Here is a 23,355-nt window from a genome sequence, read left to right as displayed (position 1 = left end):
AAAGCCTCTCTTATTATTCCAAGTATTTACACGCAGTATATGTAGCCTACAACTCATTTTTATTTAATGTGATATTTGTTCTTACTTTTGCATGTAAAATAGAAGAATAAAAATCAGATTTCTCAAGCAACATACAGACTGCACGGAGTTCACATACAGTCTAGGGGTTGCGCCCATCCGGCGGCTGTTTTTCCATTGGCTCCCCCCTCCGTCAGGTGTTCCCCGATTGGCCACACACCAGCCTGTCCTGGAGCTAATTGGCTCACCTGGGCTGCAGCGTTTCCCCCCCCACCACCACCACCACCACCACCTGTCCCGTCGGTCACTTCTCGCTACTGCCGTCGCGCAGTTTTACTTCCAGGAACGCGCGCGGCTGCCGGAGGCGAGAGAGAGGTGCGCGGCCGCCACGGACTCAGGTCTGGAAACGGCGGCACCGTTCGACCCGAGACCTCGTCACTCGAGCATCTGCGGTGAGTTGTCGGGCGATCTCGTGGTGCACAGAGGAGTTGCAAGTTGTCGGGAGAAAGGTTGTTTAGCTGCTAAAAACCACAAATCAGTGCTTTTCTGAGAATGTTATCATCCTTGCTTAGACCTGTGTGCGTGCGTATGTGTGTGTGTGTGAGTGTGTGTGTGTGTGTGACAGAGAGAGAGAGAGCCATTTGGTCAGAACAAACTTTGACCTCTAGTTACACGTTTCCGTGCTTTTATTTGATTTTTTTTTTTTTTTTCCCCCCTCAGTAGTTGTTGAGGTTGTTGAAGAGTGTGAGTGACCCTCACTGCACAGACAGTGTCAGTAATCATCCGTCCGGGTCCAGAGGAGTTGAAAAGAAGCGGAGGGGCAGGTGACACACTCGGCAGAAGACTCCCGTCAGTGTTAGAAATATTCCCACATATGTCCAGCACCTTTTCATGCTCTATGGAAACCTGTGTTTCCCTTCTTTTTTTTTTTTTTAAAGATGACACATTGATCAGAAGCGATCAATCGCTCAGTATCGAGTGGCTTAGTAGACACTGAGTCAGGCAAAGGTACAAATATTTGCACATAAATGTCAATAATAGTCCTTTTAGTGTGACAGGCTGCCAAGCTAAACATTAATGAAATATTTATGTTCACTGCGGCAGGTTGAGAGTTGCACAAACTGCTGTTCACCATGAACTTTTGTTTACTGTTAATAATTAAACCCGTTCTCTGACTGGCTGCCCTTGAACACATACTTTGCATTTTTTTGGACCCCCACCCCCCTTCACATACACACACTGTGACCTGTCACCATAGACTGTAAACGATGACTCCTGGGTTTGTAATAACCCCGGCTCGCAGACGGTGCAGCTGTTCTCACCGCGAACACATCGAAGGCCTGCAGTGGACCCCCCCCCCCACCCCTTCGTAGTTAAAGCGTATTATCCGCCGAGTTGTGATTCCAGAGGAACGCCCAGGCACATCAGGACGCTCGGCTGAATTTAAGACCTGTCTTTAAGACATGGGAGCGAGCAAAGTGACATTCCTGTCTCTGTTAAATCCTGACTCAGCTGTGGGCGTAGCAATCTCTCCCATCGCTGCCCTGCGGCTTTGTGGCCTTGCTCGGGTGTGAGAGATGTTGGCTGCTGAGGTTTGGACATGTGGCTCCCGCTCTGCTGATCTGAATGGCCTGATGGGAGGTAACAGTAATTAGCAGCTATTAAAGCTTTCTCTGGGAGGCCGTGGGTGCTTCGTCAACTACCTTTTGTTGCCAGAAAACATGTGCGAATGTGGGTGTGGGCGATCAGGTTTTTTTTTCCCCACCTGTCCTTGCTGTGTCTTCATGTCAGTAGGGTAGAATGCCATTGCTCTTCAGCAGTCCTCTAGATTAACCAACGCAGTGGTCACACCCCGACACATATCTGAGGAGTTTCGGGATTAACTGCAAAATCTCCTTCTTAGTAAGTCATTTTTGCTTGTCACTCAGGTCCTTAAACTCTTATGATCTTAAAAATCTTCCAATGAAACGAGTCTTTCTAAATCCAGTAATCACCTCAGTTTGTTTCAAGTACTTCTAAAACAAGGTTTTATTTTTCTTCAACCTGAAAAATTTCAACCCGTCGTCTTCTTTCTTGTTTCAGCACAGAGGCACTAATTTCTAGGAAATTCTTGTAACAAGTTGAAATTCTCACTGTACCTGTTGCTTGTTTGAGGAAATGAGGAGTTTAGGGTTTGACTCTAGACAGATATGACTTGACAGTTATAATCAAAGGGACATGGAAGACAAACACAAACGTCACTTTTTTTTCTTTGTTTTTTTTGGTCACATACTGGATATTTTCACTTCTTCAGAACTCAAACAAATCTTTCAAATGAAGCAATATGAAAAGGAAAACTGCTCATCATTTTAAGGAATTACAAGCCAAGATGTTGGGGAACCGCTGCTCTAGAACAGATCAAAAAAGCAAAGGAAAGTCTGATTTTGGATTAGTTTATCCACGCGTACGACGATATGGTGGGGAATGTCCTCTCAATGGAACGCACATGTTTATTAAAACCAAGGCGGTTGCTATTATTTCTAAAATACTACGGTCCCAATGCCATGATTCAGAACAATTTGAGCAGCCATCTAGAATGAAAAGCTCTAAAATGCATGAATTATTTGAATTTTTTCATTCTTTATTGTTCAGTTAACTTATTTCCAAAAGCCTTTTTCAAAGTCCCCTGTCCGTACTGCCATTGGTGGAGCCATTCTGAATTGATTATGTATTTTTTTTTTCACTTCTGGCCTAAAAATAGTTATAGAATGTTAATTCCCCCGGGTCAGTAAAACCCCCAAATGCCCAGAAAAAAATATCGAGGACTTGACTTCAGTGCCGTCACTGGTCACTACAGCATTGAATGAAGCTCAGGAAAGTTTTGTTTTGTCATCTTTAGCTTGCATTTTTAAAATTCCACGGATTGATCTCACCTTCTCTAAGCTGCCGTCATTAAATGTACATGCCGTCCGTTAAAAGAAACATCAGAAGCCGGTCCCATTTTTATAGAAACACCGATTGTATTACACATAAATGATATTTGAACTCCCTTGTACTAGCAGAGCGAGACTTTGTTCTCCGGGAGTGGATGTCTGTGCCTGGGTTGACCTCGGCGGAACCTCGTGCCCCAGTAATAATTATGCTAACTCACAGATGGCATGCAGCATTAGGCTCAGAAACGTCATGTCATTTCGGCGGCTAATTTGCAAACAGTGACACTGACTCATAAAAACTTTAATTCCTTTGCTTTTACATGTTTAATCAAATGTTCTCTGAGATAAGAGAACAATAAAGTTCACTTTGCTCTGCTCCCACGAACACACCTGAACCTGATTCTGCAGCTGCATCTACATGGTTAATAAGTCCTGTAACAGGGTGTAAAGCTATTGTCTTTGAATACAGTATATTGCATTTGCGTGACCTAGTTAACCAAAATCCACCACAGAGTTTGAACCCGAGTTGATCAAATATTATCTTTTCATGTTGGTGGTATTTGCTTTTGGCACTTTCTTATTCACTGTAATTACTTCAAAGGGGGTACGTGAGGAGGTAGGAACTTTGCTTTAAGGGGCCTTTTCGACAAGGTCTTGTGAATTCATTTACCACCCTATTTATTTCTAAATCATTCTTCTTTTAGTGAGGATTTCAAAAATCCCCATCCCTGTATCCCTTTAGCAGATGACGAGCCAGTAATAATCCCTTGAGTTTTTGGCTGGCATGCTTTCATTTTGCTGTCAGGCCTGACACGGAATAATGGACAGGAAACACAAGTGAGCAGTGTAGTGCTGCAACACAACACGGCATATCAGCTGTCTTTACACCGATTGTACATGACGGAAAGTGTGTCAGGCACATTCATAAACAAAGATGAGCATTTCTCACTTGTTTACTGAAGCGTAGTGACTGGAATACCATCTGATAAACAATGCGTGTACTGCATGACCTGAGTGCTATGATGCAAAATATTCTCGTCCTGTGTAATAATTCAGAAAGCAGGTCTCACTACAGCTGTGAATGTAATAAGCCATTAACCCAATATCAATAATAATGTAATTTTGTTTATGTTCTGGTAGCACAATAAGTTAGGGCTGCAACTAGCGATTATTTCTATTACCCATAACTCTGCCGCGATTAATCACCTGAAAATGGTCAAAAATGCCAAACACAATTACCCCAAAGGTTACATATAGAAATGATGTTTTGTCCAACCAACAGTCAATACCTCCCAAATATTCAGTATACTATCATAGAAGACGGAGAAAAGTTTGAGTCATTTTTCATGCAAAGATGCCAAACGATTAATCATTTATCAAAATAGTTGTTCAACGTATCTTTTCAGCTCTATAATACATTATATATTATAATATATTAGTTTTCTAGAAACAGATGAGGAAAAGATTCAACTCACAATCATCCATTCTGCTTATTAAAGGGATCAATATACATGACAGAGGTCTATAATTGTAAATATTTTGCATTGCACAAATATCCATCCTTATGTTGACCTATTAATTTTAATCCAGGCCCTGTCTTATGTGAAAATAAAATGTTCACTAATTCATCCATTAATAAATTTAATGACTCAATTAGCATAACTGGTTATACTTAATACATCACAGTGATGTATTAATAGGAGAGTTATTACATTATGAGGATCATTTAAGCATGAGCTTTTCATGTATGGCAGTAATTTATCATACTGATGGAAAGATTTGACATTAATTGTTGTTGTTTTGTTTACTGACTTATTTTATGACCTATTTAAGCCTCAAATTATTGCTTCATCTCATCTTTACCTGTTGTAGGAAATCATTCTTTGTATCAACATTTGATAGAGTGTTCATTTGAACATCGTGCAGTAACTGTGCCTCATGGGTAAATTTCATCCGATTCCAGTTTGGTCTTTCCATCCTCTTCTTACATTTTCTCCTTGACTTTTCAGAGTCTTTGTCAGACTGACACTTGGTGAGAGTTACACCATTAAAATAGGACCGTGAAGCACAGGTCCTGCCCTCATCCTCTTCTTTGTGCAATGCCGAAGAGTAACACGTGGCCAGGCGGCGTTGCCATGGAATCCTTGAGTAATATGGAGAGTGCTGGGAGCTGCGACAGTGTAATTAGCGTGAACTCTGGCTATGTGAGTGCTGCTGTAGATCTCCTCATTTCAGTCATCTGTCCCAATGACTCTGCTGTTTGTCTGTTTATCGTGCGACAGATATCGTATTGACGTTTCACTAGTTTCCTCCGGCCTGCCTGAATAAACGTTACTTTTGACAATACTTCTGTCCTAGGCTGGAGAGGGGAAACAGAGAACTGGGATTTGCGTGTCAGGTTGTAATGACGTCTGCATGGGCATTTATAGTCAATATGAGACAGTTCACATGAGAGATGATGAGAGGAAGTAAGGTGCAATACTCTCATGTTTGTTCAGAGGGAGGCCTTCAAGGGGTTGCAATGAGCGATTTTTTTTTTTTTTTAAAGATGACCAGAGGTGAGAAGATGTCAAGCTGTGCACAGACACCTATAGTTACCTGAAATAAATTCTTCTGAAAGGCCAGTAGGGAATGAAAGACAGTCAGGACCATAAAAGGAGTGGTATAATTAGTCATTCTTTTGCGGCTGTTTGAAGACTAAACAACTTTGACCTATTGCTCCTGCCCTGTCTCTCATGGACGTGATTAGGGTTAAATGAAGGACAGAGACTGAAGAGTTGAGAGATTCTGTCGAAATGCACTTGTTTTTTATATATCTGTAATATATTTCACACTCTCTTTTTTTTATTTTTTTATTTTGTGTCCAGAGTGAAGACAGTATGGAGCACTTATCTGCAGAAGAGAGGGCATGTCTAATGTATCTGGAGGAAACCATTGAGGCGCTAGAGGTGCAGGAGGACAGCAGCTTATCCAATGTTGCACCAGATCCTGGGTTAGAGGCAGAAGAAATGGGTCGGACAAAAGTAAATGGTATGCTCATTTGATATTCTTTTCTGCATGTTGTCCTAGTTGGCTATGTGTCCCATACCTGCATAATAACTGCAGCAATTGTGCTCTCCTTTCTTAGATATTTCCAGTTTCAAGATTGATGAGGTTGGAGGAGCTGAGCATGCTCTGAGTCGAACCTCTGAACCACAGTCCTCTCCTGTTTCAGCAGCCAACACAGAAGATCTCGTCTCAACATACCTGAACCTCATGACTCAACCTGAACCTCCAGCCACTGAATCAGTCTCTACCTGTAAAATCCCTCCATCTGCTACTCAGGCTGAGGTTCTGTGCATATCCACGGATGGAGATGGTAATCCGAAGATTGTCACAAGTACCAGACTTTGTCCAGGTCAGTCCACTGAGGCCTCTGAAATAGATCTGGGTCTGATCCCTCCTCCCTCAGACTTCATGGACGAACCACGCCCTCCCGCACACCCAGAGAAACTCAAAGACCATCCTTCATCTGCGGGGATATCCAGTAACAAACCAGGAGCAACCGTTGACTTGGAGCAGTTACGTCAGAGAGCCTCTGCGAAGAGAACTTCAGTGAGCTCCTCTGTGACCCAGGAAACTCCAAACATGCCTCCACCTGAAGTGTCTCCCTTTCTAAGTCCACCAGCCGTCACCTCTGGCCACCAGATGAGTCCTCCTCCCGAGGCTGATGAGCCCCGAAGTCCACCTGCTGTGGCCCCTAAGCCCAAGAAGCTTCCTGCCAACATTATTCTGAAGTCACACAAGGCGGCGGTGGCTAGCTCTGATGGCAACTCGGGACATTCGGTCCCCACTGGCAGTGACTGGGTGTTGTTGGACCCACAGAGGGTCCGCATTGAGGCTCTCCGAAAGCTTGGCCTGCTAAAAAGCGATGAGTCAGATTCAGGTCCTTCTCTGAGCCCCAAACTTTCTCCCAAAACTAGAAAATCATGGGGCGCTCCTCCTTCCCCCATCAGCCCAACAACTCCACATACACCTCCCTCGACACCGTCTAACAGCCCAATTCCTGCCTATGTCCTTCTACAGTCTCCTGCTGCTCTGTCACCATTAGCTAATTCTACAGCTCCTGCGATTCTCTCGGCACCCGCTGCTTTCAGTGACCCCTTCGGACCTCTGCCGTCAGATAATGAACTGTCTGCCGTCAAAGATGTTTCAGAGGCCAACGTTAATGCACAGGTGAATATGCCTCCTCTTACCCCTCCTAGCCTGACCAAGCAGTTAACCCCACCCAAGATCATAGATGTCAAATCAGCCACCCTGGAACACTCTGGCCTTGGTCTAAGCAGCTATATGGCAAGTCAAGTCTCCGACGAGGTCGGTCAGGCCGTCAGCAGGGAGCAGAACCCCAGCCAGCTGCGTAACAATCGGCCACGCCCTGCCTCTCTGGGGAGTAGGAGGGAGTTTTCAAGCGCTCAGGGAGATGGTTTGCAGGCGGGCCGTGCCATTAGTCAAGCCCACACTGCCTTCCAGCACTCCGGAGACTCTCAGAAGCTGCCTCGATCGCAAGGCATCAGTGTGCTGATCTGCCCTCGTGCAGAAAACGGAGAGGACCGCCGCGAGGCCCTGAAGAAGCTGGGGCTGCTCAGGGACTAATGCGTCTTCGCCACATCTCACACCTGATCTAACTGCCATGGACTCCCTTCAGACACTATATTTCATACACAACAGATGAAGGCATCACAACCCGTTGGGGAAGCAGCTTAACTACATATTTATGCATTTTCCATTTTACTGCATTAAGCTATTATAACCAGAGACTGCCTCACATGACTTGAATACTGTCATACACCACACTTTGCATCTACTTGTTACTTACATTGTGCAGCCATGTGTACAGTTTTTTACTTCTCATTCAACTGGCAATCAAGAATTTTTTTGGATATTCCTGAATCTCTCCCCGTTGCTGTTGTTTTTGTAAATTAAATACTGTTACTTGTAAGAGGCAATGAGGAGTTATTTTGTCATTTATTGTGTCTTGTGACATTCAGGTGTGACCTTTCCACGTCACTCTCAGATCTCACCAGTTATTCTGTTTTAAAGTGGCTCCATTGTGAAGCTGGTTCCCCTCTTACTTCTACTTTTATGTACTTTGAAAGGTCACTGTTAATACTTTCACTTCCTAAAATTCACTGGAATATTTAGTCTAGCTTTGTTGACCACAAGAAGTTTTCTTTAGGAAGGACTGGCTAATATTTAAATTTAATGAGAATTGTACTGATCCTATTTTTTCAGTGCAGTTTAGTTTCATAATTGAAGGTTGTTGATTGAATTAATAAAAATTGAGAAAGTATGTGGTGCATTGCTAGAACATAGCTAACTGAAACTCAAAGCAAAATGCCGGTGGCCCCTAGGTGATAAGTATCCGAAACACACGGATTGCATGGCTGCATAGTGATGCACATGTCAAAACACAGTGTCACTATGGGTCCATCAGTTGTACAATAGCTGATCGTACAAGTTTTACCGTGAGAATTATTCTAATTTGCTGATCATACACTGTCCCTACGATCCACAGATGTCCTTTATGTTCATTTGGAAGATGTCATTTTTTTTCCCTCTGGTGGCATGTGACACGTAGACACTGGTGTCATGTCAAATCAAATAATGAGGCACCGGCTTGGAGCAGCCTTTATCTGACGTGATGGCGAGAGAACTGGTGAAACCTGTTTTCTCACCTCCTTGTTTAGCCTTTATGCAACACCTTTGCTGCTCCTGATGGCACATTTGTGAGCCGACGGGCTGTCTGAAAAAGGTTTTATCACTGCTGCAGGCTTGTAGAAACAAATAGATTTTCTCTTTCCTGTAATTTGCCGTTAAGGTCAATAGCTGCTGTGAAAATTAAACCCAATTTGAAAGATATTATATCACGTTGCTGAACTCTAGAGCCTCTAGAGAACACACCACAAGTTTTTTGAAAAGACTAATTTGTCAGTTTTTGGAGTAACACATAACTTTCTAGACAATGTTGGAAGAATGCCACATGCAGAAGTAACAAGCATTTTGGTGGTGGAGCAGCATTGTAACCATTAACCATTATACCTATCATTGTGCAATTAAATCTATATGTACAGTATGTGCCTCGTCTCAAAATGAATGCATTAGTGCCAAGTGCCATTAAATGTGTCACTGTTGTTAATCTTTGAGCCCTGCCCTGCACACCTTTTTTTTTTTCTTCGGCCATTTTTGTTGTCTTGATCACACCCAAAATTTCTTCTCTGCATGCATTTTCATCCATTATGTAATTTTCATCTAATTTTATCTATAAAGAGAATATTTTTATATGCTTTTGTGGATATTTTTACACATTTTTCCTGTGAAAGTAAACCCCTGATTGTTATCTTTCTGAGGAAAATGTCACCAAGAGCCAAGTGGAAAAGGAATTTGAATACTATTTTGAATACAGTAGTTGAAAGACAAAGCACATGTGCATAAGTTGCAATGATGACTATTCATTGTACTCTCAAGACACTGTTATCAGAACAGGAATCATTGGTGTGTTGCATTATTATTAGTTTATCTTATGGTGAATATACTCTTTCACAGTAAAGCCAGGAAAAGAAGATGCAGCTACATGCTGTCAAACCAACACAGGCTACTTTGTGCTGCTCCGTGGCATGTTGGTATGTGAGCTATCTTTCCTTTCCACCTGCTGTGTCTGTTGTCCCACCGCCAGCAGGCCTGCCTGATGAAGACTCAGTGACAGCTCCTGTCACTTTCACTATTACGCTGGTAGGCATCATAGATCAGCTGCTATGAATAACACACCATATCAGTCTGCATACCCTCCCTAATTTCCTACATTCTTAATGTGAAAAAGTTACAGAGACATAAGATGGAATCTAGGATGAAGAAAGCCTTAAAATAGTCATTATGCAACTGTGATATACAAGTAAAGGGGCTTCATGATAAATAAGGTTTGTTAACTAAAGTAGAACTGTCCTTGTTCACAGCTTTCAAAAAACTGGAGATGGCCCAAACATAAAATTTGAGTTTTCCAAACATACTTTGTGAAACTGTTCATCACTCTAGGGCAGAGACGTTCGAAGTGTGCCTCCCCATGGAGGCAGGAGAGTTGAAGGAGGGAGGCAAAGATACTAGGATAAGGTGAAAGGGATAGGACAAGGAGAAGTTAGATATTGTAATTTGGTCAACATGGTCAGCAGCTGGAGCAGCAGTGGCTGTGACACACAGCTCATGGAGACCATTAAAGTACTTTAAAGCCCTTTGCACCCGACTGCCTCCGTTTGCTGCAAGATTTTCTCCCTCCTTCTCGGAGTCATAACTCAGTTAGATCTGCACACACAGACATGATGCACATATTTTAAGATTCAGAGGGATTTACACTTCCCAAGGATATCTTTGACTCCGGTGTCCAGAACACTTCCATGAGTCTGCTTAGAATTCATAGAAAAACAGAAGAACTCCCGAACTTGCCTGAGAATCATCACGGTTTTAAGTTTTCTTGGGTATTAGAGTAATCCAGTGATACTTTTTTGTACATCCATTGTTACAATGCAAACATGATCTGCTAATAGCTAATTCGGCATACCTATAATGGTGCCAATTGGCCAGAATTCGAACAAATACAGGCTTAAGAAAAAAAAACAGGGCTCAACTTGTAGTACAGCGCTAACTGGCTAACTTCCTGTTTACACCTCCCCCCAAATTATGGGAACTGTAGTTCCAAACCTTAGAGCGTTTTTGTTCTCCAAATTGAAGTAAAAAAAAAAAAAAAAAAGAATTATCATCAGTGCTAAGAAATCCATTAATACTAAATTAAACTTTAAATGTTTTCACAGTCAATGTATTTTTTGACATTACTAAGGCTTGTGCCATGTGACACCGTTTGGTTAACATACATGTATGGTGGAGGTGGTGGTTGGCGTTGGTTGGGTGGGGGTGGTGGTTGGCGTTGGTTGGGTGGGGGTGGTGAGGGGGGGGTTGTCAGTCGTCTCAGTTCCGTCCAAAGGGTTAGCCCACGGTGTCAAGACGCTGAAAGCCTGTGCTCCACACAAACAGCTGTACCACTAGAGGGCAGTCCAGATTGGTCTTTGTGTACCAGGACTAGCACTAGTGCTCGGACCAGACCTCCCCGCTGTGGCTGAGGGCTCGTATGATGGCCAGGATTTAGTGTCGTGCATACAGACGCATATTTTTCACATCACGTGCCGATAAATACTGCACCCAGACTCAACTCTTTACACAGAGAAAAGTGGTGAATTCAAACATTTCTACTTCTACTGCATATAACAACTCACATGAATCCCAAAATAGTGGAAAGTGGTACATGATACATTTTTCTGCATGATAAAGTTCCAGTGTTGTATATAACAGATGTCTTGTGTTTGCATACTCGTTTTATTTTCTTGATGAAATCTAGTCTTATAAAGATGATTCACTATGAAACTCTTTTATCCTTTATCACAGACATTTATGACTCATATGAGGTCATAACAGCAGATAATCTGTTTTTAAAGGACGTAAATGAGAATTGGACCGCGTTTTCTGTCGATTTGGTAAGGTTTTTTCATCCACTAATTCATTATAACCAGCAATGTAATGATTTTATTATCATCCACACAAAAGCTGGGAGAGGGTATCTAATCAGTGTGCCTTTAAATTCAGCCAGAGGGGAATAACTTTGCAGCAACGAGTCCTGCCAGAAATGCTTAACAAAGACCCCAAATCAATGACTTTAACTCACTTTCCATTTTATTTGCCTGACATTTCCAAGTCCCTTTGAAGCTCGGTCAATCAAAGTGTGGAAAGATTTTGGAATTTTGCCTCTGCAATAATGAAATTTGGTTCGGCAATTAAAATGAATTTGGTTCAGCTGTTGATCCAGGAAATGTCTCATAAAGATGGCTTTTGTATAGGAAACAGGATCTGTTGCTTTCAGATTTATTAATTTTCTTTACAGACCTTTATTTGTTTCATCTGAGGAAAGGAAAAGTAATTATTTACATTTTTTTATTTTTTTTATTTTTTTTATTTTATTTTACTGCTTATGAGGTCAGACTAGGCCTGAACCAGTGTGACTCTGAGAGCTCAGCTTGTTTCTGAGCTGCAGTTTTTATCTTCCCAAACAAAATTGCTTTGTCTTGTTCCTTCCAGAGGAAATGATTCAGGTCAGAGAATTAGCAAAGAATGTAAGAACTGAATGTGGGCCATTCGCCTGAAGGTTTTACTCATCAAAGTGTCACAATGACCCTTTAACATAATCATCATTTCCACTGAGCATAGAGAGCCTGATATGGTTTGTATGGGATCGGAAGTTTGGTGTTTCACTCCTAAATATTTTAGGTTTTGTAATATTTGGTATTTTATAACACACATGTGAACTGAACCTCTACAGAGCTCCTTGGAGACACTCCCTGGTTTTTTAGTGGTTGGAGAGGGTAAGACGTAGCTGCTGCGCCATCAGGCTAGACGGTGAGCTCATGGGACTTACCCGTCGTCCTGGTCCTGTTCTGCACGTCCTGGTCCTGTTCTGTTCTCACCCACCTACATACTGTCTGTCTGAAAAAGGCCACCAAGAGCCTCGTCCCTTTCTCCAGATATGAGTTGATCATAGAGGATTAGAGGAGACCAAGTGGCACAGAGCCACTTCTGGGTGTGCTGGGGTTTAAGCATGCCCAGTTCTGTGTCATCAAAAGAGTTTACTTAAAATATACGGGTATTATCTCTCCCCTCTGTGTGGGTGTGTGTGCTGGCACGCGTGTGTGCAATACTGTTATACAATTTTGTTGTATGATGATGATTGATACTTTGAATGATACGGGCTCATCAGTAAGGATTAAAGTTAGGATCTTAACAGGACAATGTCTCCCTCTCTGTCTCATTTGATCGTGATGGGTCCACTTGATTAAAGGTGCACACACACACGCACACACACCACATACACTACGCGCATGGGCCTGTATCCTCTCCAGCACCCGCACGTTCACTCACGCAGCTAAAAAACCTGTCCGTATCTTGTCTACCTCCCTGCTGCTGCAGCATAAAGATGCAGGTAATATGACTGGGAGGAAGGAAAACAATCCCTCATGACCCAGAGCCTGAAGGCACTGTGGTCATAACACTCGTTAGAGGGTTTCAACTCACATGACATTTCCAGTGGTGCGGTGTCACAAATGCAGCACAGCCTAAATGCACTTGTGCCACTGGCGTTGTTTTCATCCACGAAGCTCCAGAAGTAACCTTTGACAGGCAAGAATAAGTCTTTAAGTTGGCTGTGTGTGACACCTCCGTTTGGTCCGACTTGATAACTGTATTTCCTTTTTCACGCTCCCTCTCCCTCTCTTGCTCCCCGTTAGTGTCAGTGACTGAGGCTGTGGTCAGGAGGCATTCCTGGGGGGAGCCCACAGTGTTCGCTGGGATGCCTGTACTAAAGTGTGGAACTCAGCAAGCCACTCTGCTCCCCTGTGGTGCTGGCATGGTGAGTACCAAGAGATCCCGCTGGGCCTGCGGTGGTGTCGGTAACCTCGCATACGAAGCCCCTGCAGAGAGGAGAAGGAAGGGAAGAAAGAGGAAAAGGTTCTGAGCCGTGAGTCTTGGCATTTTCACACATAAATCTTTCAGACAATTGGGGATTATAAATGTCAAACTGAAGGAAAAGTAAATGAGGAGCTGAGGTGATGTGTCCCTGTGTATGACCATCTGGAAGAGAACATTAAGCTCTCTGCAGGGCTTCCAACTCCTCAGTTCATTAGCATGCAGGGTAGTACAGTGGTGGCTCTCACAAGACGCCTCCCAACATGCATCCATCTTGCATCTATCTTACAGCAACAGCTGTAGGGGCATTGTCTGACTTCGATTTTTTGGAGTAAGAATTCAAAGTAGGTTGTGATGACACTGTCTGAAACAACTGTCTAAAAATATATTTTGCCTTCTGATTTCTTAGAAGTGGAAAATAGAGAGTTTCTAAACAGCTGTTGGTGGAGATAGAACAGTTGTGGCAGTTGTTAAATGTGGTAAGCCTCTGACAATCATACTTTTTTCATAAAGATCCAGATAGTGCCGTGCTTCAACTCTTTAAAAGAATAACTTACAAACTTTTATTGCCTTCGTATCCAGTAAAACAGTGAAATTCACTCCATGCAAAGCAGATTCTAGTCAGTCACTCTGCAGCAAACCTCATGAACGTGTTGCAGGAAAACTGTCTCCATCTCTGTGAAAAGGGGTATAGTACAGTTTCATTTCACTTATTATCTATGAAAGATCCTCGCTGCTCTCTCGACACCTTCGACGCCCTCCCACTCCTCTTTACCCAGTGTGTAGCCGAAGTCCTTTTCATGACGAGCATCATAAATTAAACATAGCTGGGGATTCCCTTGTGTGTCTGTGGGTGAAAAAATAGCTTGGTTAGGTGCACAGTGTGTTGCCCGTGCTCAGCCCTCAGTCTCTAACGAATTGTTGCCACGAAAAAGCCTACTGATTCTCCAGTGTGACTAGTACTCAGGCTCTGTGGCAACCATGTTCTGACTTTCTCCAACTCCCCACGTGACTCTGAGCTCATTTGGTTATACAAGTGCACACAATTACCCAGAGATTTGGACACAGGGACATGGGATATTTCCATATCCCTGACGGATGTTGTTTTAATTACACTGAACTGCTTGACTTTGTGCTGTGGATTTACATGTTTTTTTCTTCTTCTTTGGATGCAGAGGGGGATTCTTGGAAGGTTGTTCTGTTGTACTGAATGTCTTATTCATTGAGGCCCCTAGTCTCTGGCAAAACATGTGGTAGCATGGGAAATCACAATAAGTTAAACTGTTTGTGAAATATCTGTCTTTGAATCTAAGGCAGTTACATCTTGAAACATCATCTTTATAGTACAGGTAATGGCCATATTCTGATAAGATGCAAGGTAATGAAAAATAATCCTCACTCCTCCCCCTCTGGCATCAGCCAATTCAGATTGTGTGTGGTTCAGATTCTCTGCATTGTCTGAAGGACGTAGAGTTGTTATCTCCAATCAGTTTCATTGTGAGGCCCTAATTATATTTGATTGAGAAAAAATTACACATTGGAGCAGGCTTGATAATTATAGTGTAGAATCTGCCAGTACATTGAAATGGAAACATAAATGCATCAACACAGCTGATTAATTTAGGTGATAATGCAGGAGGAGGTAGCAGGTGGGGGACTACAGATGCTAGCTATTCCTCTGCAGGACGCGTCCTGAAAAACAAATGTCAGTAACGGTGAAATGTGGCACAGTAGCTCAGTGGGTTTTGCTCCTGGAAGTGTGAGAGAGGTCTGTTTTGATTCATGTAACTCCTCAAGCCTCATTCCTCTTCAGGTCTTGGGGGTAATGGTGTGCATACCGGGCCTCATGATCAGTGATTTGCAGGAGTGGCTGATGGAGGGGATTGAGAAGCTTCTTTAACACTATTCAACTCCAAAACCTTTAGCATGCTGCTACGGTTTCACCTTTATATTACATTGAGATGAAAAGGGGTTTTTTTTGTTTTTTTTAAAAACACGCTTCAAAAGTATGTGAATCACATTATGATTGAATTGTGACACCAGGCAGGGCTTTAGTTATTCAACGCCAGGAGCAAAAATCAATTAGGGAAATGTGGCAGTTGAGCTGAATCTCCTGCAGAGAAAAACTCAATACTCAGTACTGTTGGGCGGATAATGTGTTGCTGTTCATGATTTTGGAACCAGATGACACAAAATATAATTTGCATTCAGACTTTTTTCTTATTTGGTTCCTGTGCCAGATGATTATTATGTAAAGCTTTCATCAGTGTTCTCGTAAACAATTACCCATTGTTAGTTATCATACCTGAGGAACTGTTTCATTTTGAACTGTATCTTGAACAGCTGGTGTAATTTATTCATTCAACAAAATAACTTAACATTAGCGGGGCTTTTTATTAAAAAAAAAAAAAAAAAAAATTTCCCATGTATGCACAATTTTCATACAAGTTACAGGTTGACTTGGATCTCAGTTCTTCATGCACGGCCAGATCCAGTTATAACAGGAAGATGCAATTGCTTAGGGCCCTCAATTGACCTTGGAATAAGGACGATATTGGGGGAAAATCAGTAGAGGTATGAGATAGAAACTGAGGGTTTTCATTTTCCATTCTCAAATACGTTCTGCAATATAGTGCTGAACTCTGTCAGTTGAACTTTTAACTTCACTCAGTGAACTGGTACTGGGCAGATAGGATGAAGGTTATTTTAATCTTGATACCCCCCCCCATTAAATAGTTTGTATAGGGGAAAAAAGGTAGAAAAAATTCTGTTATGTTTGTGTCTTGATTTGACTTTTTTTTTTTAAATGTCAACATTTATTGTTAAACTCCTTTATTGGCAACATTAATATCCCATCTGTGAGTTTTAGTGGACACCATCAAATCAGTGCTGCACCCTTGACCCCAGGAGAGTAGGCGTTTATTGGTTTGTTAGTTGGACTGGATGAGCTCTAACAGTCTGCCGGGGCAAGAACTAAATGCAATTTCGAGGCTATTACTTTTTCCATCTGAGTCATTTAGAAATCCATCCGCCCTCTCGTCCCCCCCTTCTGCCATTGCTTTTACCACGCCGACGTGACGGGGGCCGCCCCTTGTTGGCGCAGGTGGCACCGGCCAGGTGACCGCAGCCGCCGGAGCCACCGTGCACGTGCCGACCGCGGTCCACCTTTTAGTCCAGCCCGCACCTGTGTGTAAATTCCCGCAGAACAAAAAAAAAAAAAAAAAGAGGAAAACCGCGAGAGCCAGTCAGAGAAGAGAAGGAGCAGTGGAGGAGTCCGGAGCGCGGCGCGGACGCTTCTTCTTCTTCTTCTCTCCTCCCCCTTCAGACCCCGCCGCTCCACTCCATCTCTCCCCCCCTCCCCCCTCCCCCCCTCTCCCTTTCTTAAATTGACATTGGTCTGGCTCGAAACATGATAACAAAAAAGCCTTCCTCCGCTCTGCGTTGTCGGGCTATCCTCAGCCCCGATCACTTGAAACTCAAATAAGCAGGCGCAAAGAGGAAAAGGGATCGCACAGTATCCTGTCAGCGGGTGCTCGGAGGGAATAACAAGAGACCTTTATACCACACACACACCCTTGTATGTGCTCTTGCGCATCGTAGGTCTTAGAAGGGGCTCGTGTTCAACTACAGTGAAAGTTAACATGTATATGCACGCTTTGATACGCGCAAGCCTTGGATTTGTAGGTTTCTGCTTGGTCGCCTTTGTCCAACAGTCAGCTTCAGGAAGTAAAACCACGCAAGGTAAGTTTTTCACCTCAAAATAACTTTTATTTTACACGTCGTGCCTGGGAAAGTACTGACTTGTGCTTGCTTGCCGGGTGTCTAAATGGATTGATTGGATGCGTTTGGAAAGATGACACTTAAAAAAAAAGAGAGAGATCAATTGTCTTAATAAATGGAACTTGAATTTGTGTGTATTAAAACAAGTTATAGGCAGAATATTCTCTAATGTGGAGGGAAACAGGGAAGTTTAGAGTGACTTTGGTCCATTTTTGAGCCTTTTCTTGAATCAGTGCCCAATTTTGCAGTTACTTAATTGCTTTTTTTTGTTACTTCACCTCCTTATATTTATGCAGACTTGCCAAGACAGAAGAGAAATGAAACATAATGAGGCTCATATTAAGTTTCACAGAGATTTTGTTGTTGCCAGAAAAAAAAAAAAAAACAGTTGTCTTTGATCTTCAAACAGCACTAGCAGTGTGAACAGTTATGTTTCATAGCTAATCCTGCAGGTAATTGTAGTGAGACTACCAGGAGGTATTTGTCACAGTCCAGACAAGTATTTGACACCGGCCTGTAACACACACATGGAGGAGCTTCTGTCTGTCAGACACTGCAGCTACAGTACCGTCCTGCCCAGCTGGCTGCCCTCTTGCTCTCCTGTGAGAAATTATTCAGACCAGACAAGGGCAGCCTGAATCAAAACTCCGGGACCGTACAGGAACAAGGCAGACACGTTGCTATACACTCGGCTTCTGATCCACTCAGCCTTCTCTTCCAGGTTTTCGTCACTTAATTTTCCCACAATGCAAATGCCAAGCCGGGGCTGCCAGAAGTATTTGCATGCAAAGACACATCATGGTTTTCTGTGTGAGTGTTGATTGTGGTTGGTGATGTTTTGCACACACAAAAAGACATCTCTCGGGCGGTCGACAAGGCAAAAAGAGAAAGGGGGTGGGTGACTATTTTGCATCCTGGGTGGTCTGCCCCCACTTGTGGGAAAACTCAATATTTACATTTTGCAATTAGAACTACTTTTTTCTCACTTAATTTTCCACAACATCGATTACACACTTCCTTGTAGTGTGGAATGCTTCTGTATGAGAGTCGCTCTGTAGTGGCATGCACCTGTTTGTTGGTCACAGAGGGAAACGCCATGGACGACCACTTGATAGGCTTCTCCTCCGGTTCCTGTTTATCAGTGCAAGACAAGCAGCTCTGCAGTGACATATTATCTTTGTTTGGCTCTGAAGTTATTTGTGAGCATATTTTGTGCCTAACTGAAAATAAATATAGTGTTTGATGTTGGTAGCAACTCTGGCACTGACAAGTCTGCAAGCTGGGAACAATTTTGAAAAATGCAGAGAATAGAGATGAACAATGACTAGAAAAAAATGCACAATTTTGTCAGCTCAATATTTATTCAACGCAGATGTTGCCAAGAAGAGTCTTTGTCTTTCATCAATGTCAGTCTAATCATGGCACTTCAGGCATCAGTCATTACTCTAAGAAAAAAAAAAAAGTGAAAGAGCAGCGGAATGAGGGAGGGAAGATTTGAGGATGTGGTGGAGAGAATGACAAAGAAGGGAAAAATGAGACGAGGGAAACAGGAGAGATTAAGGGTGCAGGCGAGACAGACAGAGAGAGAGGAGGTTTCTTGGTGAGCGAGCAGCAACAAGCAAGTGAAAGAGAAGGAAAGGAAACAGGGGAACCATAGACGTCATGGCAAATCACTTTTCCCTCGAACAGAGTCAGGAGCTCTTCGCTAATGCAGCGGCACCAAGGCAACGGTTGGTGTGGGGCTGACATGCTGCTGTGGCTGGCTGTGTTGGTGTAACCTCTGCTCCGGGGCCTGGGGGTCTAAAGACGCAGGACTGCCGGAGCGGGGAGGAAGGCCAGATCCAGGCCCCGGGCACACTGTGGGAACCGAGCAGCCTTGGCAATATGAGGCCCAAGTGACGGGGAGGCTTACCTAGAGATGCTGCCTGAGTCTCCACTATGAGCGAGATGGAAGGGAAGAAGAAACCCCCACCTACTCCCAACACCCACTCACCCCTTTCCTTTTTCACCCAACTCCTGCTTTGTTTGCTTTGTCTTTGCTTCCTTTCCTTTCCACTTAATGAAGTAGCTGTGCTTTTTCTCTGTCAGCCATAAGCAGCAACTGCATTACACCCACTGTGTCAGAAAGCTCCCTGTCAGCCAATGTGCTATTTATATTTTTGCAACATAAAATATGTGCAGCTCCCCTCTGCCCCCTTCACCGCTTTCTCCAGTCCTGTCCAGCCCGCTTTTGTTACTTGAGAGAGGGCTGGGTACGCTGCAGGTCAGTGTAAGCATGCTAGTGTCCTCGTATGGGTGTACAAAATTTGGACAATGAGAGTGTTTATGGGCTGTGTCTGTGGTAATTTGGGGAGTTCTTTGAAACTGTATGTTAAGCCACATAAAAGAGCCATTTAGATGGGGCTTTTATTTCTTCCTATCCCTTTGGCCTTGAACTTATGAGTGTTTGCTCTTTAACAGAACGAGGGAGAGATGAAAAAAAAAAGACAGAGACTGTGGCACTATTTTCTATGAAAACGGCCAGTCATCTCGCTTTAACGTTTTGACACCACTTTCATCACCTTCACTCTCATTCCTCAGGCCGTGTGGTTTGTGCATTGCCCCTGAGTCCTGAGAAGCCCCCGCAGCGGCTTTTGTCGAGCTGCTACACTTATCCCCTCAGAGACTGGATGTGCCTTAAAACAAGCAGATGCAAAAATCCCTGTTTGTCTGCCAAGTTACTGGAGCACAAGTTTTTGTCAAAGTAATTTTTAACAGCCGGCGAATGGAAGATGTATTCAGGTCAAACGGGAAAAAAGACTTCTTCTGTCCTCATTGGGTTGCTCTGTGACTTTGAGAAGTTAAGGACATTGTGGATCAGGACATTGCAATTTGGATCACTAAGTGATGTAATTTTTCCTATCTACTTCTCACTATGTAAGGCAGATTACAGCACCTGAGCTCCAAACCTGTAAATGCCTTTTTTCCCTAAATAGGCTCTTATTCTGTGTTGAGAGCCGAGCTTGTCTCAGTCTGTCTTTTCCTCTCTGCAGCAGGCATGCAGCGTGACATATTTGTGTTCTTGTTAGGATCAGAGTGTCTGAGGCAGGTTGAGCCTCGGGGTAGCCCACGGTCACTCGCTGACGAGTGCGTGGAGGGGATAAATCCAGCTTCACTTTACCACTCAGCAGCCACACTCAGAAAGCATCTGCCTGACAAGTGGTGCTCCAGTACCCCTGTACATGTTGTTACAGAGCAGCCGAGAGAGCAGAGAGATTATTATCTTGGCATTACTTGAGTGGTGAAAACACTTGATAACAATTCTGTCCAAGAGCAATGCGGTATGAATCACGAAAACGACTTTGATCTGTGGGTGTGTAGTGAGGACAAATGAATGTAGATGACTGCGATGAGTGATTTTAAACTGGATATTAATGATTGCACTTAGCAGACAGAAGTTCTTTCACTTCCCAAAATGAGGCTCCATCATAGACGGAGAATCCTTTAAAAACAGGACGGTTCCCGCATATTGTGCCTAGTTTTTCTAATTCTATCGCTTCAGTGTGTCCAAGCTGCAGAATTATACAAACATTTCAGTTCAGTCTTAGGGCAGGCAGGCTTGAGCAGGATTGAGCACCATGTTTACAGGCACATGTAAAGTCGAAACTGTCTGGCACAAGCTGTGACCCAAGGCGATTCAGTGGGCCTACGTTCTGGACAGTTGCTCACTTTCATCCTGGCCGCTGGAATGTATAACCAAGACATTTTCCCCTCTGCAACTGAGTGTCAAAGCTTCTGGCCCTTAAAAAATTTGAGTTCCCCACTCAAGGTCTCAAAAACAAGAATTTCAATAAGTTTACTTTCTAAATGATTAACATTTAAACTGTCTATTTCCCCTGGTAATTTTTAATAAGAGCTGCATATTTGCTAGAATGTCCCTCTTGTTGAGAAGTTATCAGTGTACTCTGTTGCAAGGTACAGGATAAAGTTTTACCGCCACATTTCCATTTAGGAAATTAAGCATTTATCAGCATCACTTAAAAGGTTTCCAGCATTAATGTAAAGGAATAGTTCAACGTGTTGGGAAATACACTTATTCACTTTCTGTTTCTTAAAGTTAGATGCAAATAATACCACTTTTATATCTATCTGTTAAACACAAGGCTACAACCAGCAGCTGGTTAGTTTAGCTAAGCACAAAGACTGGAAATGTCGGGAACAGCTATGCTGGCTCTATCAAATGGTTACAAAATCTTCCTATCAGTACCTCCAAAGCCCACTGTTTAACATTATATTTTGTTTGTTTAATCCAACCACTCGTTTCCTGGCAAGAGCTCAAAGCAAAGAAATAGTCCGACATAACCACCTGACACCTGACAAGTGTCCTTTTTACACTTTGGTTTTTGAATGGATTAAACAAACAAGCTATAACAACTTACTTGGTGAGTTTTAGAGGTGCTGGTAGCACCTTTAAAGATTTCACCACTGCGTCATGGTAGAAAGGTGCCCATATTGGACAAAGTGCTGATACTTAAACATCCTGCCAACCATAAAATTTCAAGGGGAAAAATATGAGTAAATGGGTAAATATGGTAAATATGAAGCCAATAAGCGTCTGGTTAGCTTAGCCTAGCATCTGGTTAGCTTAGTTTAGCATCAAAACTGAAAACGGGGAAGGTAATAAAAATCCGCCTTCCAGAATCTCTAAAGCTCAGTAATTAACACATATCTTGTTTGTTGAACCTGTACAAAAAACATGCAAAAAAAAATCTAAACACGATAATTTGTGGTTTTATGTTATGTTTATGTGTGGAACTATTTTTTTGGCCAGGAGCTGTGACCCAACTCCTGACCAGGAAAACAGTCCTGCGCTTAACCCCCTGTTTTTACATTTTAGTTTTTGTATGAATTGAACACACAAGGTATAATGTGTGAATTACTGAGCTTTAGAAGTGCTTGTTGTTTCCAGTCTTAACACTAAGCTAAGCTAACCAGATGCTGGCTGTTAGTTCATATTCAACGGACAGATTCGAGAATGGTATCGTTCATCTCATGTAACTCAACGATAGAAAGTGAATAAGTGTGTTTCCCAAAATGTCAAACTTTTGTTTTAAAGTCCCCTGGAAATGGTTGGTTGTTCAGTATGCTGTGTCTATACATGTGTGTGTTTGTGGTCAGAGAATGATCATCATTTCTGCTTTTCCTTCATCATCTGCATGCATATGCCTAATCCGAACCGTTACTCCGTTTTTTACAAATTTTGAATGCAGTACGAATGTTAGGTTACACCAACATCCTTACCTGTGGACACTGCAGAGTCCCAGTTGCTCCCCAGGGCACCCTATCAGCTGGTGAGATCCCTCTGTCATGGTACCTTTTCTCCCTCCCTCGAGCAGAAAATCACTTTATCAGTAGCTAGCAAGCCTCTTGTGACCGCTATTTGTCAGCTCTTTTAGTATGGTTACGGGGCTGACAAAGCTGTACATTTCAGGTGCAACAGAGGATGGGGAAAAAATGTATTTTAAATGACCCAAACTTCCCTGAGAACACCAGGACAGCTGCTTTGTATGCTGCAACAGAGTCCGGTGGTAAAGAACATTCAAACCCTCACACTCAGGAGAAAGGAGTGCAGAGCTTACATGGAGCTTGTTTATTTATCAAGGCTTTAATTTGAACAATATGTTTCAAATGAGGCCTGTGATGCTTCTCTCAACTGTGGCATTGTGGTTAAAATTAGAAAACTCTCTCTCCTGCTTCCATCTTTTCCTTCTCTTTCCCTCTCACCCTGTCAGTGGCCTTTGTTCTCTGTGCAGATGCGGCGCTGTGCTGACAACATCCCTGTTGGTTTCGGGGGAGGATGGAGTCAGTGTCGACGGCATTCTGACCCCACAGTCTTAGACTTACCTCTAGAGCCCCCTTCACAAGTACTGATTGCTTGCTGAGGAACCTCAGGGTTGTCCCTCAGCCAGCTGCAGTGGCTATTGGATCATTAATCCTCCTCCCACAGAGCCCACATTTGTTTTCCTGTTCCATTACTCATTGATTGGGGATAGTGTCATTCAGGAGAAGATACTGTATCAGTGGGATCGTGATCTCAGTCTCTGTACTTTCTTAGCCTCATGATTGACTCTAC

At 43.0% G+C, this 23,355-nt stretch overlaps 2 protein-coding genes across 6 annotated transcripts in view; both read left to right on the top strand.

Annotated features, from left to right (window-relative positions):
• Positions 1-363: 363 nt before the first annotated feature.
• LOC120803270 (specifically androgen-regulated gene protein) lies at positions 364-8,582 on the top strand. Of its 4 annotated transcripts, none has more exons than XM_040151586.1 (5): positions 381-470; positions 739-867; positions 4,940-5,134; positions 5,798-5,960; positions 6,058-8,582. In XM_040151586.1, exons 3-5 carry the CDS (start codon positions 5,030-5,032, stop codon positions 7,560-7,562), a joined length of 1,773 nt encoding a protein of 590 aa, XP_040007520.1. In that variant the 5' UTR covers positions 381-470; positions 739-867; positions 4,940-5,029; the 3' UTR covers positions 7,563-8,582. The 4 variants fall into 4 exon arrangements, with proteins under 4 accessions (XP_040007519.1, XP_040007520.1, XP_040007521.1 ...); XM_040151587.1 differs by having other exon boundaries at positions 438-470; positions 742-867; XM_040151585.1 differs by lacking the exon at positions 739-867 and having other exon boundaries at positions 364-470.
• Positions 8,583-16,833: 8,251 nt separating this feature from the next.
• scube3 (signal peptide, CUB domain, EGF-like 3) overlaps positions 16,834-23,355 on the top strand; it is a 69,871-nt gene continuing 63,349 nt past the window's right edge. For both annotated transcript variants that reach the window (XM_040152439.1, XM_040152438.1), the window contains exon 1: positions 16,834-17,204. In XM_040152439.1, the coding sequence (XP_040008373.1) occupies positions 17,105-17,204 (100 nt within the window). In that variant the 5' untranslated portion in view covers positions 16,834-17,104. The remainder of the gene's footprint in view (positions 17,205-23,355) is intronic.

The sequence above is a fragment of the Xiphias gladius genome, chromosome 18, assembly GCF_016859285.1.
Source record: "Xiphias gladius isolate SHS-SW01 ecotype Sanya breed wild chromosome 18, ASM1685928v1, whole genome shotgun sequence".
Taxonomy (NCBI): domain Eukaryota; kingdom Metazoa; phylum Chordata; class Actinopteri; order Istiophoriformes; family Xiphiidae; genus Xiphias; species Xiphias gladius.
The sequence above is the reverse complement of the archived record's forward strand: the minus strand, read 5'-3'. Positions and strand labels throughout refer to the sequence as shown.